The 18,549-nt window shown below is 38.7% G+C and overlaps 4 protein-coding genes across 5 annotated transcripts; 1 reads left to right on the top strand and 3 right to left on the bottom strand.

Moving 5' to 3' along the window:
- Positions 1 to 2,268: 2,268 nt before the first annotated feature.
- On the bottom strand, positions 2,269 to 3,243 carry LOC139190892 (F-box protein At2g26160-like). Its single transcript, XM_070811393.1, has one exon. The coding sequence runs from the start codon at positions 3,241 to 3,243 to the stop codon at positions 2,269 to 2,271; it is 975 nt and encodes a 324-aa protein (XP_070667494.1).
- A 3,205-nt stretch (positions 3,244 to 6,448) lies between these two features.
- On the bottom strand, positions 6,449 to 6,880 carry LOC139190859 (heat shock 22 kDa protein, mitochondrial-like). The gene has a single exon (XM_070811358.1). It carries the CDS (start codon positions 6,878 to 6,880, stop codon positions 6,449 to 6,451), a length of 432 nt encoding a protein of 143 aa, XP_070667459.1.
- A 711-nt stretch (positions 6,881 to 7,591) lies between these two features.
- Positions 7,592 to 12,253, top strand: LOC103439313 (conserved oligomeric Golgi complex subunit 7). Its single transcript, XM_070826245.1, has 9 exons — positions 7,592 to 8,136; positions 8,268 to 8,477; positions 8,605 to 8,706; positions 8,819 to 9,102; positions 9,745 to 9,890; positions 10,201 to 10,399; positions 10,572 to 11,253; positions 11,378 to 11,710; positions 11,827 to 12,253. Exons 1-9 carry the CDS (start codon positions 7,852 to 7,854, stop codon positions 12,100 to 12,102), a joined length of 2,517 nt encoding a protein of 838 aa, XP_070682346.1. The 5' UTR covers positions 7,592 to 7,851; the 3' UTR covers positions 12,103 to 12,253.
- Positions 12,254 to 13,991: 1,738 nt separating this feature from the next.
- Positions 13,992 to 18,256, bottom strand: LOC103439292 (uncharacterized). 2 transcript variants are annotated; one of them, XM_008377849.4, is made up of 9 exons: positions 17,889 to 18,235; positions 17,571 to 17,699; positions 17,351 to 17,390; positions 16,183 to 16,258; positions 15,896 to 16,096; positions 15,592 to 15,804; positions 15,095 to 15,499; positions 14,645 to 14,969; positions 13,992 to 14,491 (listed from the first exon to the last, which is right to left on the bottom strand). In XM_008377849.4, exons 1-7 carry the CDS (start codon positions 17,929 to 17,931, stop codon positions 15,137 to 15,139), a joined length of 1,065 nt encoding a protein of 354 aa, XP_008376071.2. In that variant the 5' UTR covers positions 17,932 to 18,235; the 3' UTR covers positions 13,992 to 14,491; positions 14,645 to 14,969; positions 15,095 to 15,136. The 2 variants fall into 2 exon arrangements, with proteins under 2 accessions (XP_008376071.2, XP_008376058.2); XM_008377836.4 differs by having other exon boundaries at positions 14,645 to 15,499; positions 17,889 to 18,256.
- Positions 18,257 to 18,549: the final 293 nt, after the last annotated feature.

Here is an 18,549-nt window from a genome sequence, read left to right as displayed (position 1 = left end):
CCCAAACAGGGGTGGCAAAAACGTAATTCCAACAACTCAGTAAGTGCTGCAATCGTCAGCCCACTGTCCTACGACAACACGGATAGAGCTGCAGCATGCGGCGAAATGCGGATCATGAAAAGGATATTCGCATATCCAGATGGAATATTATACCTGACGTGCTGCGTTTATACTCTCCCGAAATTCCGGGCCTATGAAGACCATATGACACGTAACTTATGACTGATAGTTGCAACTTCATTTTATTCTATAAATTTTATCATCGGATATATCTCAAACATCCAAATGTATTAAATGAAAGTCACTCTCTTTCATACATTTCGATGAATAAAATTTTGAAAAAAATTAGGATTCAGTTCCCGATCATTAAAACCTTATTGGTTTTCAGTTAGGAACCAGAGTAGTTCCCTAGGGATCTTAGGGATCCCGCAATCATGTTCGTTCATCGTATATCGTGCGGTTAGAAATTATTTAAATTTTAAATTTTAAAATTCAAATATGAATAGTACCTAACGAAAACTGACTGCACGATATAAAATGAACAGACAAGATTACGGGATCCCTAGGGAACTGCTCAGGAGAGGATTCTGGTCCTTCAGTTAGTATCTTGACTTTGTACATCTCAACTCAACATTTTACTGGTAAAATACTTTTATGTCATCTTTTTATTTGTTTTACAAATTTTAATTTATAATTTCTATTACATTATTACGTTTGTAACTTAAAATCCCAAAATTCTCTCACTCAAATTTATGTTTATATTCAAATTCAACATTATTATATTGAATATGTATCTTCAAATTAAATTTTGCCAACAAAATTTCGAACTTACTTTTTCTCCAAGACGATCATATTGCAAAACCATAACAAACGACCATTATATTACTATGAATGCAATTTTAATTTCATTGTGTACATGAAACTTTTTCTTCTAAAGTATTTTGTACCCATATATGTATAACTTTTTCCTATAAGATTTATATAGTATGTACCCTTAAGTAATTTTTTTTAATAAACGATATTATCTACACTAAAGGGATAATGGTGGGTTTAGCCTCATAATGGGCTAGCAATAATATGGTTCAAACTCGTATTTGTCAAGAATCGAACGTAAGACCTCTCACTTATGGTTTGCTTCCATTTTTCTATCCTTTAATCAATTTTTACATTAAGAGTTTATATGGGAACATTGTTTTTTTGTTGTTGTCGCATATGGGTTTTAATGTTGAAATTGTATATAGGTACATTCTTGTGAATTACTATAATTGTACATGGGTACATTCTTATGGGAACATTTATCTTTTATCATGATATTCAATAAATCAAAACAATTCTTTTCATAACTTATTTTCCACATTTTAATCACCAATTTTTAATTGGTTTAAGGTTTTCTAATGGTAGAGTTTGTTGTTTAATCCCATAAAAGTTAAATTTCAAATCTTATGGGATTTTATATCCATAAATGTGGTAATTTATTTCATGCACGTCGCCAACATACGTTTAGATGACGTGGCGAAGTCGATGGTTAATGGGGAGCCAGATCCTCTCCAGATCCAATAAAACTGAGCCTGCTAAGCAGGCGATCTAGGAAGTTGAAATTTGATCTAACAACTACAAACATGAGGCTCTCTAAAAGTTATAATAATTGTAGCCGTTGAATCAAATTTCAACAATCCAAATCGCCTGCTCAGCAGACTCAGTATATATGGATATAGAGGTGATCCGGTTCCGTTAAGGGGTGGCGTTTTAAGCCACTAAAACAATGCACTTCTTTGGCGACACGTGACACGTCGCGCTTAGCCCATACTGGAACGTTCGTCTGTCTCCACGGGACAATTGATACGACTTTGGAGGAATGTGGCACTCGGAAGTTTCATTTTCTTGTTTTGACGTTTCAGAAGTGTTTCGGATTGGACTAATTTGGGGCCCAACTATGCTAGTCACTAGTCCTTTGTTACTGTCGCATTAATTGATAATCCGCTAGGTTAGCAATCACAAACTATAGTGGTTCTGTGTTTGGGATTGTCCGAGCTGACGAATTCAGATATCTGGACTATTCATAGTACGTCTACGTAAGGTGGTTCATATGACACATCTAAATAATAGTACTATTCATAGGCTTGCAGGACCATGCGAAAGAACCCACCAACAGAGTTGCAAAACACAAAAACAGCAATTCAATAGTGCAGTTACAAATTAAAACCATAATGTTCCAAATCCATACATCAAATATATCCAAGAAAACCAAGAAGAACAAAAAATATTGTTCTACAAATTATAAGTTGGTGCAATCCATATCGGAGATACAACGGTCTTGCTCATCAGAATCCCAGCATCTCTATGGAAAGGATTTTCTAAAAACCTCTTTTCCTCGACATTGTAGACACCATAATCATAAGCTCCGCGCGGTCCAAACCCTCCTTCAATATTATCATGAATGAAGTATATGCAATTTGCTCGACATCCCGACTTTGAAGCACAAACATATATTGAAGAATTATCACCCACAAACAAAGCAACGTCACCTAAACTGTTCTTCTCCGTCCACTCACCCTTGCTGATATTTAGTTCAAAGACACTGATTCTTTTTGTCTCGTGACCGTCAAGACCAACCATGCACCTTTGAACCATCAGTATTGTTTTCTCATTACAAACCACAAGGTATCTCGTGACATAACAGTTCTCCCCGTCAAATTCGCGTCCGACCACTTTCACCGGTGCGACAGACGGAGTAGTAACGTCGAAAGAAAAGACTTTACCATACAAATCCACAGCATAGAATCTGTCTTCAAATTGAACAACTTCTTCAACCGTGCGCCACCATCCTCTGTCAACCTTTTCAAGGATATAAGTCCACTGACTGTCTTTGTTGAGTCGAAGAAAAGCCAATTGGCAGATGTCCTCATACACCACTGTAACAATGCAGTTATCGGCATTTAGTATTGGATCTGCTGAAATTGTAGCCTTGTACACAACATAGTTTTCACGTCGAAGCCGAATCAAACTTGGCAGGCTCAGTGGAGGAAGGCGAATTATTTTCTTTTCATCGTTACTAAAGAACGGATTTATTAGCGATACAAGACGATTCTTATCCGCAACGATTAACCAGCCTTTTGAAGACCCGCAAAATCGTTGTCTTGCCAAATTTAATTGGGTTTTAAGAACCTTGTCATCCACCGGATTGTATAAACTCCACTTGTAATATGATTGAGAAGGTATCATGAGCAATGGGTTTGTCGTCATGGCGCAATAGCTCTGTGTATCCTTCGCAACCGAACGCCAGGACTTGCAAACAAAGCTAAATTCTTTTGGCGACTCCGTTCTCTCTACAACTAAATTTAAAAGCTCTCTGGGCAAAGCAGACCAATCTGACTCGAACCAAAAGATTAAAAACACAAGTCAGCTGATGATGAAGAATTAGACCAATATCAAAAAGAAAAATCGAAAAACGCTAATGCAACCAGTGTTTGAAATTTCCAACATCTCGGTTAAACATGGAAGAAAAACTCTTATGGTTCGTCTAAATCAGTGTTTGACATTCCAAAGTTTTATTTTAAATTTTCATAATTATCATATAAGGCAATTGATAGCGATATATCTATCGATGTTTTCACAAATTTGTATATCGATATTTTCATTGATACAAATATTTTAAACACTTAATGAAATACATAAAAAAAAAAAAAATATGTAATCAAATCAACAGTTTCAATAAGAAAACATACCTCGATCCATAGATTCTAGCACACAAAATAATTTTATTATTTTAAATTTTAATGACGACAACAACAACAAAATCTTCTCTCACCGAGTTAGGGTCTTATTTGACAGGACGAAAAATATATCCGCTATTTATATGCAAATTATTTTCTGATAAAAAATATATATATATACTCCCAAAAGGAATAGGATTCCGAGGATAACATTGGGCCTCTGTTGTTCTCGTTTTGTTTTTTTGTGATTTTGGCCCATCTGCTTTAAATAGTCCGTCTGTGTAATGGCATGCATATTTAGAGTGATACTTAGCTCGCTTCAAGTGAAAATTTGATAAAAAATTAAAATTCAATTCTAGCCGCACGATCTTGTATCAACAGCCAGTCTTAATCAATACCGAGAGTCTGCATAGAAAAGATTAGGAGAGAATCTCAATTATTCAGAAAGCATTCAATCTTGCACGTTCATATGAAAATCGAACGGCCTGAGATCAATAATAAAAAAATTTCCTTCAACTTCTCATGTTCATCTTCTTTCCTCTCTACCTCCTTAGTCTTTTGTTCTCCATCTCCATCTATCTATTTCTCTCTACAAAATTCGTGATCCAAGATTTTTTTTATTTTTAATATTCTAAAGCTCCAGAATTGAGGACTTGGAGAATCCGAATGGAACGGATCAAGAGAGGATCCTATTTCAATATGAAAAAGTTAATCTCAAAAATAAGTTTAATAAAGTTATGAAATCATATAGTCGTAAGATACTAAATTCAAGTTGGCGGTGTTTCTTCTTCTGCACATTCAAATTTTGTAATGAAAAACAAAAATTCTTTACATCTATGGAGCGTCAACAAAACAACTGCGGACTCAAAATTAAGGTGCTTTTCTTGCTCAAAAAATCAAACATTCCAAACAAATACACAACCAAATGACAGCCCAAATACAACATCTTGAAGCAATCACCACCGTTGTATGTCAACCGTTTCATGGGCATAACTCCACGTACTGTCTTTGTTCAGTCGAATAAAAGCACTGTACATCTCACACATGACCATAACAATGCAGTCAACTTGTCGGCATCTAATATTGGATCCGCTGAGATTGTAGCCTGGTAGACATAATAACTTTCATGTTGAACTGACCCAACTTTGGAGGGTTCAATGGAGGAAGGCGAACTATTGACTTTTCAGTGGTAAGGAAAGGATTTATTAGTGATACAGTTCGATGTCCATTGACAGCGCATTGACCATCCTTTTGAAGACCCACAAATTCGTTGACGTCTTCCCAAATTGCATTCGGTTTTACGAACCTTGTCATCCAAGGGATTGTATAAATGCCACTTATCTTTGTCTGTATGAGAAGAAATCAAGATCATTGGGGTTGTCGTGTCTGCACGATGGGTCTGTATATCCTTTGCAGCCGAACGCCAGGACTCGCAAACCAAGCTAAATTCTTTTGGCGTCTCCAGTCTCTCTACAACTAAATTTAAAAGCTCTCTAGACAACGCAGCCCAATCTGACATGAACCAAAAGATAAAAAACACTAGTCAGCTGAGCTGATGATGAAGAATTAGACCGACGTTCCTATATTCTTTGATCAGCGTACACAACTTCACTAACTAAACAAATATACAAATAAACAGTGTTTTATCTCCTAATCACAAAATATATAAAATTAAAAAGTACTAACTGAACACAAACTAAACAAAAAAAATTATGTAATCAAATCAATAGTTTTAATAAGAAAACCGACCTGGATCCATAGATTCCCTTGGCATGATTGGGTAGGGCAGGAGTTGCTGTTGGGGTTTTATTTGACAGGAAGAGAGATCTGCCTCCTACATGCCCTATTCATACACAAAAATATTATACTTCCAAAGGAAATAGGATTCCAAGGATTAAATTGGACCTCGGTTGTTCTCGTTTTGTTGTTCTGATTTTGGTCCATCTGCTTCATGTAATCCGTCGGTTGCCAGCCGGCCTTTTCGTTGCTTTTTCTGTTTAATTTTAAGAACCCATGTATATTTTATTTTGAGGGATATACATGGCTTCGTTACAATTGCATCCTTGACATTGAGCAACGGTTGAGTTTGGGTCGAGTCATATTATCAGTTCATTTTAGCGGGTTTGATACGTCACACGTCATGATCCGTTAAGATATTGGTATCTTCCGAAAACGACACGAATATGGCAAACACAACACGATTGTCAGGTCTCTCATATTTCCTATTTCTAATGTTACAAATTTTTAAGAATTTCAAACTTTTTGTCTTAACTTTAGTGTTGATATACAGGTTGAACCCGGGCACACGGTCCTTGTTCATGCAGCAGCTGCTGGAGTTGGTCATGTGAAAGAAATAACATCCGACCAGAAGCTTGAGGTTGCCTTTGCCTATGATTCTTATCTCCACCGGCGCCTCCACAATCGACATCAACTCATACTTAATTAATCACTATTTTGTTAATGTTGCACGTCAAGATTATCATCTGACTGCTAATTACGCTGCAACTCAGCGAAATCACCGCCTAACTGTTGTCTAAGACAGCAACTTGATCTTGTTTAGTTTCGTTATCGCTACCTGATTATAAGCCAATCCAAATCGTAATTAATTCCTGACCTTAATCTCAAAACATGAGCGTTCGTCCAATCTCAAACATCAAAGAAACCAATAAGTACGTGTATGTATTTAAAAAGAGCAAGCAATCAATTTGCCAATTAGTATATATGTTTCTACAAAACTACTCAACCTTGACATGAATCAACTCAGCCCTGTCCTGTTCGCGGACCTTCGGAACAACCACCTTGAGCACGCCGTTCTTCATCTCCGCCTTCACGCCGTCGGTCTTGCATAACTCCGGCAGGTGATGGAAGCTGCAGAACCCGCCCTCGCCTTTGATGCTGAGAGTGTTCTCCTCCACGTTCACCGACACCTTCACGTCCTCTTTATCAAGCCCCTCCATCTCCATTCGCACGTAATAACCCTCATCCGTCTCGCGCACGTACCAATCCTCGTCTCCATCAACTCCGCCGGGGTTAGAGAAGTACCTCCGGGAGGCAGCAAAGCCCGAGCGGGTGGCTACAGCGATTGAATTTGGGCGACTGAGGGAGATATCCGTGGCGAGGAACTTGAAGTTGGGGAAAAGTCGCCTGAGGGCAAGCGAGGACGCCATTGGAACTCCGAAGATATAAAAATAGCTTGAAGAGCACGAAAACAAAACCAGATTTAATTTCGAGAGCAAATCTCGCACCTAAATTGGAGGGACGTATTTATATAGGGGGGCAAAAGTGTGGAGAGCAAGCAAACAAGCCAATTTGGATTTTACCTGTGCTCTTACTATCGGAAAACTAATAAAATGTGTTCGAAAATTTGAATTTTAACGATAATGATAAAATAAAGGATAAAGTGAATACTATCAGAATTGAATTTTTAGTGTAAAAGTGTGGTTTTTCATTAAAGTGAACAGTACTGAGAACTTTTTGTTAAAGTTCCATTTACTATTACTTCACAATAGTTGTAAGCCATATGTTAACATGATTAAAAATTTGTATGAATGAAGATTCCACCGTTACGTGATTAAGGGCCGTTGAAATTGTTTTTAAAGAAAATATTTTTGGATTTCAAAAAAAAAAAATTAGTTATGTGCTTTCTATAAGAAATATTTCAAACGTTTTTCTAGAATTAACTTATAATTTTACTAATGATTGGTTTCAAAAATATATTTTTTCTTAAAAACGCTTGCAGTTATTTTAAAACACTTCTCAAACTAATCATAAAACGATTAAATCACAAAAATAAAACAACGAAAGTAACGGACAAGATTGAACAACAACGTCAAATAGGCCCGCACTTTTACATAAGGGCAAATCGTCATTACATATTTATCCTTATTCACAAACCGACCCCAAACTCTGGTGTCGTATTGGAATGTTTTTGCCAATTGGCCCTTCTTCTTTCTTCTTCATATCCTCGGGATCGGAATTCGGATGATTCAGAGCAGTAGAGAAGTAACTCCCAAAGCTTGAAGCTTTTTCCCAAAAAAAAGAAAAAAGCTTGAGACTCGGCAGTTGGCAATTCGGTACCGAGTCGAAAAAGCGAGTCGATCCGTCCGATTTCGAACCGAGTCAGTGAGCGCGGGAAGCAATGATGCTGGATCTGGGTCCGTTCTCGGACCCGAACTTCGACCCGAAGAAGTGGGTTAACTCGGCGTGCCAGGCCCGGCACCCGCAGGACTCGGTAGACAAGCACATGGTGGATCTCGAGATGAAGCTCCAGATGGTCTCGGAGGAGATCGCAGCTTCGCTCGAGGAGCAGAGCGCCTCCGCCCTCCTCCGCGTTCCACGTGCCACACGTGACGTTGTCCGCCTCCGCGATGATGCCGTATCGCTCCGCTCCGCCGTGTCCTCCATTCTCGACAAGCTCAAGAAGGTAGGTTACCGTTACCAGCCTCCTCTGTCTGTTATACTCTTGTTTGGTTGCTGAGAAAATGTGGGATAATTGAATTGGGATTTGGGATTATTTGGGAATTGAACAATCAATCAATAATATGCCTTGTGCAGGCAGAGGGATCTTCAGCTGAATCTATAGCGGCGCTTGCGAAAGTCGATATTGTGAAGCAGAGGATGGAAGCTGCATACGAGACATTGCAAGATGCTGCTGGGTTAACTCAACTGAGTGCGACAGTCGAGGATGTTTTTGCAAGTGGTGATCTTCCTCGCGTGGCCGAAACTTTAGCCAACATGAGGCATTGCTTGTCTGCTGTTGGGGAGGTAATGGAAGCTGCATATTATGTTTTTAAAGATTTGCATTTTTGTAGTTGATTCAGTACCATAGTGCATTTTTTGTATGTATTTGGTCATAATGAAGGCATATCGATGATCAACCCCGTGATTTTAGGTTGCGGAATTTGCAAATGTGAGGAAGCAACTTGAGGTCTTAGAGGATAGGCTTGATTCAATGGTGCAACCACGTCTTACCGACGCAATATCCAATCGCAAGGTCACAATCCCTAACATTTTTCTTATTGAATTGCTTCCTTTCTATTATAGTCCAACAGCCTTTTTTGTGGCTAGACTCTAGATGAAAAATGACGATTTATACGTCTTTACAGGTTGAAATTGCTCAAGATTTGCGTGGGATTCTCATTCGAATTGGGAGGTTCAAGTCCATGGAGTTGCATTATACAAAAGTTCACCTAAAGCCCATAAAGCAGCTATGGGAAGATTTTGACGCAAAACAACCACCGCCTAATAAGCTTGCAACTGAGAAGTCTCAATTTGAAAGACCATCCGCTACTAATGAGTCTCAGTCAGCTGCTCCCACAATTCTATTCTCCACTTGGCTCCCAAATTTCTATGATGAATTGCTACTTTATCTTGAACAAGAATGGAAGTGGTACATTCTCACTCTTTGATTCCCAGACATTTTTCTATTTTATCCTTGTTCTTAGGCCTCGTTTGATAAGTAGGATTGGATTGGAATGAATAACTCTCCAATTTCAAGGCAAATTGATGGTAGAAGTGAATGATATTTCATTTAGAGGGGATTACTGAGAAGCGGATTAGACATGAAGAAAACTCATTCCTTCTAATCCTACCATTTTGGAGAGGATTGGAATAGATATGTTTCCTTAGTGAGTAAAATCTTCTACCCTGTTGTTGATCATAATTTTTTCATGTCTCCCCTCAAAACATGCCTTGAGATTAGAAAGTTATCCATTCCATTCCAATCCTACTCTCCAAATGAGCCCTTAATGTGTTACCATGAGATATTGCATTTGTATATAACTCAGCAATGTAAACTGTCTTTTCCTTATGTTCTTTATCTGGTTTTACAACAGAAAATGGGGACAAGACATACTTTTGAGGCTTATGCATGTTCATGTTCACTATTATTATCTTCCTTAATGTTAAGAAAATTTTGAATTTATACCCCTCTAAAGAAGAAAAAATAAATATTCGGGAAAGGTTTAGGAAGTTACAGAATTTTATTCTAAAGTCATGGAATATCAAAATTAGCTTCAACTGTTGTGTATAGGTGCATGGTTGCCTTTCCTGAGGATTATAAGTCTCTTGTCCCAAAACTGCTGGTTGAGACGATGGTAGCTGTTGGGGCAAGTTTTGTTTCCCGTATCAACCTTGCTACTGGAGATGTTGTTCCTGAAACAAAATCATTGGCAAAAGGTTGGATGTGAATTTTTGTTCTGTTATTATTAGATGATGTTTTAAATGATTATGATCTGAGACTTGTTCTATTTTACCATCTTTCTTCTCTTAAAACTTGTACTGGTCCGAATGACTTGGGTATTGCATTGGTATTAGGTGGTGTGAAATGATACATTGCTACTCATTAGAGGGTTGATATTCTGATTCTGTGTGCTGGATGGATATACAAAGTTTTTGCCCCACCTCTCACACCTTTCACCATTTCGATATTATTCTAATGATTAATTCTTTATTATCATATCTCAAATTTCTTATTTTTAAACTTTAGGTATATTAGATATTCTTTCTGGTGACATGCCAAAGGGTATCAAGATCCAGACGAAGCATCTGGAGGCTTTGATTGAATTACACAATATGACCCAGACCTTTGCAAGGAATATTCAGCATTTGTTTTCGGAATCTGATCTACGTGTTTTAATGGATACGCTAAAGGCAGTCTATCTTCCATATGAATCATTTAAGCAAAGGTAAGAAAGATCAGGGTTTGAATTTTCATTCAGGCCTGGTTTTCTTTTCTTACTTGCATTTGGTTCAGTTTGGATTGGCCCTTGATTTCCTTCTTTTTGATATACTCGATATGGTGCTGTCTTTTATTTGTTAATTTTTTTATTGGTTGATCTATGGTGAAACGTGTGGTAGGTATGGACAGATGGAGCGTGCTATACTTTCTGCTGAGATTGCTGGAGTGGATCTAAGAGGAGCCGTTACCCGTGGTGTGGGAGCTCAAGGAATTGAACTTAGTGAAACAGTTCGCAGAATGGAGGAATCAATTCCCCAAGTTATTGTACTTCTTGAAGCAGCTGTTGAAAGATGCATCAGCTTGACTGGAGGTTCTGAGGCAGATGAGTTAATTCTTGCAATTGATGACATAATGTTACAGTATATTTCTACCTTGCAAGAAACCCTGAAATCGTTAAGAGTTGTCTGTGGAGTGGATCATGGTGGTGACGGTGTTGGTTCAAAGAAGGAGACAGGGTTGGATAAGAAGGACATCCAAAGTGCACGCAAGGTTGATTCGATTTCGAATGAGGAGGAGTGGTCCATCGTGCAAGGTGCTTTACAAATCCTTACAGTTGCAGATTGTCTAACTAGCAGGTCCTCTGTATTTGAAGCTTCCTTGAGAGCTACTCTTGCGAGATTGAGCACTACACTCTCAGTTTCCGTGTTTGGTTCAAGTGTGGACCAAAACCTATCTCATCTTGCTAGTGATGATGGAAATGGTTCATCATCTTTGGGCGGAAGGGCTGCCCTGGATGTGGCGGCTGTGCGGCTCATTGATGTTCCTGAGAAGGCTCGAAAACTCTTTAACCTTTTAAGTCAGGTATGATTAGATTAATGTTTCAGCCTTGCTGTTCTCTCTTCCATATACTCCCCCTTCAGTTTAAATGAGAACATTATTTTGGGGGTCGAAATATAAATTGACATCACCTTTTGGTGCAATGCAGTCTAAAGATCCTCGGTTTCATGCACTTCCCCTCGCATCTCAGAGGGTTACAGCATTTGCTGACACAGTTAATGAACTTGTATACGATGTTCTCATCTCCAAAGTACGGCAACGCCTCAGTGATGTTTCTCGATTACCAATATGGTCCTCAGTTGAAGAACAAAGTGCATATCATCTCCCAACCTTCAGTGCTTACCCGCAGGCCTATGTGACCAGTATCGGTGAATATCTTCTTACTTTACCTCAGCAGTTAGAGCCACTTGCGGAGGGCATTTCGAACAGTGATGCCAACAATGATGAAGCCCAGATTTTTGCAACAGAATGGATGTTCAAGGTACCAACTTACATCTGCAATATGTTGTAGTAACGTTGTGAATCTTATCAAAATTGTGTAATAGATGATTCCACGACACTCTTCCGTTTTGACAATGCTGTGTTTGTGCAATGAAGGTTGCAGAGGGTGCCACAGCTCTTTACATGGAGCAACTGCGAGGAATTCAGTACATCACAGATCGTGGAGCGCAACAGCTATCTGTTGACATAGAGTATCTAAGCAATGTGCTTTCTGCCTTATCAATGCCAATTCCTCCTGTCCTTGCCACATTCCACACCTGTCTTTCTACCCCAAGAGACCAGCTCAAGGACCTTGTGAAGTCGGACGCAGGAAATCTCGACCTTCCAACTGCAAACCTTGTATGTAAGATCCGGCGTTTGAGTCTAGACTAGTCATAATTTCATCTTGGACGAAATTGTTTGAAAGATGTGCAGTACATTCTTGAATTTATACAGAGGGTCGGGTTGTTTTTGTGTCTGAATTAGCCATCGGTTCGATGTTTCAACATTTTGCAGTTAATGGAGTTATCATGTGCTTTGGCAACGAGTATGTAAAATTTTGAAATACTAGCAATCGTATACATGCTTTGCATGTGCTTATTAAGTTTTTTTAAATAAAATTTACAGAGAGAACATAAATTGGTGCTAAAGCTTTTTTATGACGATCTTCAAACAATTTTTCGTCGTTAAAGGAGCTGTTCTTTTCTTTAGCGACTATTTCTAGATAACTATTTCCTCAGTAGAAGTTTACTTCTACTCGGAGAAAAAACGCGAAAGCAAAATGACTGATATGGTTACCGGGTTGTAAAGCTTTGAACAAAAACAGTGAAATTACTTAAAATTTCTGCATGTGACGTAATTGTGAGAGAGTGCTCGGATGTAAATGCAGTTGCAACCGGCTTGAATGATTGTTCGGCATTGATCGAGACAAGGTCCGCAACTTGAAGATACATCTTGTGGTTTCTGATGAGAGAAAACTATTGGTGGTAACAAAGTATCTTCCGATTTCAAGTGGTCGCCACGGCAGATGGATGAACCGCGAGAGGATAACACTTACGTGATGACCGATGATGTTGCTCTTTTCCTCGGTGATGTCTCTCTTCAATGTCTGTTTGTGTTTCAAAGTTGGGATGTCAACCAAATTGCATATGCTTCCACCGCGATGATTGTGTTCAAGGCTGTGGACCTGAAGATTATGGTGTGTGCAACATCGCAGACCGGAGTTTTTCAAGCCCTTCCTTCGTTGATACAAGGTTTATTCGAGCAAGAGAGAACAAGTCGATCGACTCCATCATCACAAAGAAAGACCAACCGGCTGAGGCATTTATTTGAGATTGTGATCAATATTCTCTCCTTGAATTGTATGTATAAGGGGGATTTCAAGACATTTTACATCTTCTAACGGAAATGCCTTTAGCGAGAAATGTTTCCAACTACCTGCTCGTGTTACGGATACTTTGGATTAGCGTATTAAGACAAGTCATGACATACATCTTTTATTTGCATAGCTTCTTACCGGTAAGAATATGTTCAATATCTTTGACAAAAAAAAAAAGAATATGTTCAATATCTGAGTTGAATATTTACACATCTTCTTACCTGCAAGAACACGTTCATTATTTGAGTTGAATATTTACGAAGGTTCTTACCAGTAAGAACGCTTCATACATTTCTTAGATTCTTTTTTTTTTAATTATTCTGAAAGTAGACAAAGTGTTAGAAAAGTGCATGGCGTGTAATGACTTGTCTTGACACTCTAGCCCTTGCATCGTGGCACGTCATAACAAGTCTTGTGAATTGTTGACAAAATGCATGGTGTGTCATGACATGCATTCTACCAACAATTCGCGACGCTTGTCATGTCATGGCCAATAGCGATGTTCTGGCATGCCACGATGCGAGGGTTACCGTGTCAAGACAAATCATGACATGTATTTTTCTAACACTTTGACACGCTAGGGTTTGCGGGGAGGAGGAAAACGTCTATCATGCGCAACCTTACCCTTACTTTGAAAATAGGCTATTTCCACGACTCAAACCCTTAACATTTCGATCACAAATGAGCAACCTTTATGTTGCATCAAGGCTCGCCCTTGGTAAATATCATCAATATTCATTGATTTTCCTATATCTTGTCGATATAGTGTGAAGTTTGCATTTCACTTCACTTTCGTATCAATCCTTAATGTTTTGGATATTTCGACAAGATTATCAACAATTTCATGAATATTTTATACTTAAAAGTAACCATGGAAATATTGGTTTGGTTTAGCGCATTCGAATTTAGCTTCAGCAAGTGCTGAGTGGATTACTGGATTATGATTGTATTTCACTTTCCCATCGGTGACCATGGCGTCTACAAGTTTGGAGATCATACAACTTTACAAGATCTCGATTATGCGACAATGTCAAAAGTGATACCGATCATATTCAATCATTTCAGTTCCATTTGGTAACTCAATTCTCCCTACTCTTAAACTAGTTCTGCAAGATGAACAGGGACGCCCTCCGCAAACCATTGCTAGCCATGAGAGATATTTGACCCGTAGCAAATCTAATCGTCGAGGTTTGCCGGTTTTTATCTTGCCCTTCCTGCAAAACTTCAAAAGAAATGCACTAATCTGCAGAGTTATGATTGGCAGTTACCTCCATTCACCGTTGACGGCAAATCTTATATCGCATCCCAGTCTGGTGAAGTAGATGTCCATGCCCATGGAAACAACAGTTCTGCTCAAAAGCGGCTCCTCAGAGACCGAGACAGAAATTTGAACTCCAAAACTACCTATTTCACATGATAGTGTAGTCTATCAGATTATCCCCAGTCTTGACTGGTCTTTATTCTCTCACCGAAAAGAATGCTTGCACCGATCTAACCATTAGAAGGGTAAAACCAGACCAATTATTTCTAGATGTATATGGAGAGTAACCTAAATACCTCAAGAGGAATGAACATGTAGCACACAATCCGCGCATTTGACTGACTGGTTTCTTCGGATCCCCATCCCGGTTAAACAAGCAGCACCAGCAACAGAGTGGTTAAAACTAAAAACCAGATACAGGAGGATGGAAAAGAAAGGGAAAAGTGTACCTATGGAAAGAAGGAAATATTGCATGGGTTGGTGACGGTAAATATACGATAAATGTGTTACCTCAAAAATGATTAAAAATCATCATGTCGCCAGCTGCGGTGTTCTGATGTCTTAAATATGTGTAAAGACAGAAGTTTCATACAGCAAAAGGAAATTTGCCTCGTCCCAAGTCTAAAATGAAATGTAAAAATGAGTTACAATAATAAAATTATACCTACCTCAACCATTTTCTTCGCTAATAATACTGATGAATGGGAGATGGTAGTCTCAACAAAGATGTGAGATATGGAAACTACCTCATTAAATTTCAAAGCTCAGACATCATTCTACACGATTCATCAATACGGGCGAACTGGACTTCTAGGTGACCTTTTGTGACTGTGCCTAACAGGGGAACGTGACCTGCTTCGATCACGGTACCTATCCCTTCCTCCATCTCTTCCATTTCTGGACCTATGGTCCACCCCTCTCGCTCCATCCCGACTACCTCTGCCATTCCACTCCCTCGACCTTTCATGATCCGAGTCTCGTTCTCGATATCTGTCCCGCTCCCTGTCACGATCTCTATCACGATACCTGTCCCTATCACTTGAATTACTTCTCCTTCTATCCTCCTGTTCCTTCTCCCTCTGTTTCCTCCGTTCTTCTGCTTCTTTCTCCCTCGCTAACCTTTCTTCTTCCCTTGCCTTCTCTTTAGATTCCTGAAAAATAAGGTCCACATTTTTCAGTCCCTGAGCAAGAAATCATATTTTTCCTTAACTTCAATACTTAATTAATCAACAGAGAGACTCACCTTGAACTCAGCTATAAAATCCCGAACCATGCCATAACCAATATGCTGTTTCCCTGTAACATGAGACTGAGTTCTCTCTACAGCATCATTGGCCACAAGAAATGAACCACAGATCTCACAGAGTGCCATTTTTTTCTCCTGTGCCAGCATCAACACTTTATCATTCTGGGGCTGCTGATCCAAGGCTGTCTTCTCGGAATTAAGCATATCCACCTACCAAATGAAAGGATAAAGAAATCAAGTAGTCAAATTTCATGTAGCAGTATACTTCACAGTAATAATTAAAAATCCCCAACAGCAGCACCTTTCTCATGAGTGCTTCAGCTTCATCGACCTTTCCAGCTTCACCTAGGGCCTCCACTTGTTCCAGTAAGTTCTTTATCTTTTCCTCCAGAACAGATAGTTGTTCAGACTTTTCAGCTGACAGTGGAGGAGCTGGCGCAGGTTCCACCTCCTGAGCAAGGCGTTCTCTCCCACGCTTTACTCTTCTATCCAAATCCATCACCTGAAAAGCAAATTATAATGAGACACAGAAATATAGGTGAAAAAGCATACATCACGAAGAGAAATGAGGAGACATGCAAAACATACCAATTTCTCACAAAAGTGAGCAAGTTCAGCTTCAAACTTGGATACATAAGCATCATGCCGCGGGGACTCTTCAAAACTAAAATCGATAACATAAAGAATTAAAACTGGAACTACATAATATAATGACAACTTTGGAACAGGAAACAACAGAAATATTAAAACAAAAGCAAAAACGAGCGAGTTTTGAGCTAGAGAACAAAACCAGAAAAGCGAAAACAAAAAAGAATGATATGGATAATCTTTGGTCTGGTCTCGTGCATTGAATTGTGATATCAAAACTAAAATATACCTGGGGTACTTATGAAAGGGGAGAGTGTATGAAATGATCTCTGGTCATCACCCAAGGTCAAAAATTAAACTTCGATTTTTGCAAACCCTTCTAGATACTCATCTTATAAACATAAATATAGCAATTATATATCACTTCCCTGATAATCTGTGCAAAATATCTGTACATCAACAATGCATAGGTAAGAAAAATTAAATAATTAATCTGTACAGTGGCAAATAACCTCTAACCGAACCCCTACTGAATACAAAAGAGAGTAGACCACGCATAATTATCTGCCAAAATAAATAATTGATAGACGATTCATGCAGCAGACATTTTATTTGACGTCTCATGCAGCAGAGCATCACTAAACAAATATTTTACTCTATATTATGAGCAACTATTTAGCTACTGCTGACTTGGAATTGATAAACGATTCTCCCCTTCGAGGAAAGATCTGTTCAAATGTGTAAATAAGTTACCTCAAAAACAAAAACCCAGCTACCGCTTAGAATACCATGTAAGGCATGTCAAAGTTTCATCCTACACCCTACACCACACATAAGAAGCAGAAAACTTGTTTGTAGGAAGACAAGAGAAACAACATTCTTACAACAGATTTGTAGGAAGACAAGAGAAACAACATTCTTACAACAGAAGCATATAAATGATCAAAAAGTCTTTATGGGTTAGCAAGCTAAGCTTTTTCAAAAATCATATCGTTCTTTTGATAGAATTCGTGACAAAACAATTCCAAACAAGCACAAAGGACCCTCTTTTGATTGCAAATATAAACTCCGTACATAGCAGAACGAGAAAACATTAGATAACATTGTGATAGGTTCACATTGCCAAAAAAATAAAAACCCTCAACTCTATAAATGTTCAGTCTATCACCTTTCTTTCAACTTTGGGTCATGTATTTTAGAGCAAGGTCCTGATACGAAAACAAAAAATTTACGGTCAGCGAAAGCGTGCCCTCCACAGAAACAAATTTAAGCATCTGATACGAAAAGCTGAAATCCCTAATCATGGTTCAAGCATTTGATCTTATTCCTCAGCAAGAAACATAGTGTTAAACAATTGAACATCAATACAATTTCCAATCGCAACTCACCTAGATCGCTTCGAGTGTTAACGAAGAGATCGTGAGGACAAAATCGAACCATATAGGCTTTACAAACCTCCTTATCATCCCAAGTAATTTCCTTGTACCCCTTTCTCTCCTCCTCCGTCAAATTACGAGCTGGAATTCACCACAAATCAGTATTCCAAAACCAAATTAAACCAATTCAAACCAAAATCAACCAAGAAAAACATCAAACAAATTAAAACCCATTAAAGCCATTATCTTTTCTAAACAAATCCAAAGTCCCCAACTCATAATCAGCAATTATCGTTTCTAAACAGAGCGGCGATCAATTAGGGTTTGAACCTGAGCCCATAAGTTCGTCCAGCAGAGCTCTCTGAGCATCCATGGCTGTGTCAAGTGATGATTTGGGATTGGGAAGGGGAACAACAAAAAGAAACCGATTTGGGCTTTTGGAGAGAAGAAATTCAGAAGGGTTTGTAGCGGAGCAACCAGTGTGGATTGAGCAGTGGGATAGGTATCAATGGCTTCTAGGGTTTTGCTCTCCAAGGACTAGAATCTGAGAGAGAAATTCGAGAAGAGAAAAGAGGCGAACCGGGCCTGGTCTTGTCTGTGTATCCGTGCGAGGTACTCTTGGTCACCGGAATTGAACTTTTTTTTTAACCCGGATCCTCGCCTGATCCTCTTTGTGAGGATGAGGTAGAAATTATTTTAAATATTTTTATTTAAAATTAAATATAAATAGTACTTGACAAAAACTGACCGTACGATGAACGGATTTTCAAAATTCTCATCAAAAAAATCCGAAGAGCAACAATACATGATAAAGGACGGATGTACATTGGGACCAAGGTGGTCCCAAGACCAGTCGAAGGAAGGTCAAATTCTTCGAATGTTTGGTCTGGTCCTTTTTGTGCCCATAAAGTATTTGATGTAAACCTACTAGGCATATCTTGGCATTAGCATGTTGCGTTGACACACTTAACAAATGCTATCGATAACACTT

The sequence above is a fragment of the Malus domestica genome, chromosome 01, assembly GCF_042453785.1.
Source record: "Malus domestica chromosome 01, GDT2T_hap1".
NCBI lineage: Eukaryota > Viridiplantae > Streptophyta > Magnoliopsida > Rosales > Rosaceae > Malus > Malus domestica.
The sequence above is the reverse complement of the archived record's forward strand: the minus strand, read 5'-3'. Positions and strand labels throughout refer to the sequence as shown.

Excerpts from the sequence above, each read along its gene's own strand:
- LOC103439313 (XM_070826245.1), top strand. The coding sequence starts at position 7,852 with ATGATGCTGGATCTGGGTCCGTTCTCGGACCCGAACTTCGACCCGAAG. Across the intron at positions 8,707-8,818 it reads ACGCAATATCCAATCGCAAG|GTTGAAATTGCTCAAGATTT; the intron begins GTCACAATCCCT and ends ACGTCTTTACAG. Across the intron at positions 9,103-9,744 it reads CTTGAACAAGAATGGAAGTG|GTGCATGGTTGCCTTTCCTG; the intron begins GTACATTCTCAC and ends TGTTGTGTATAG.
- LOC139190892 (XM_070811393.1), bottom strand. The coding sequence starts at position 3,243 with ATGACGACAAACCCATTGCTCATGATACCTTCTCAATCATATTACAAG.
- LOC139190859 (XM_070811358.1), bottom strand. The coding sequence starts at position 6,880 with ATGGCGTCCTCGCTTGCCCTCAGGCGACTTTTCCCCAACTTCAAGTTC.
- LOC103439292 (XM_008377836.4), bottom strand. The coding sequence starts at position 17,931 with ATGGATGCTCAGAGAGCTCTGCTGGACGAACTTATGGGCTCAG. Across the intron at positions 15,805-15,895 it reads CTGAAGCACTCATGAGAAAG|GTGGATATGCTTAATTCCGA; the intron begins GTGCTGCTGTTG and ends TTCATTTGGTAG. Across the intron at positions 15,500-15,591 it reads ATTTTATAGCTGAGTTCAAG|GAATCTAAAGAGAAGGCAAG; the intron begins GTGAGTCTCTCT and ends CTTATTTTTCAG.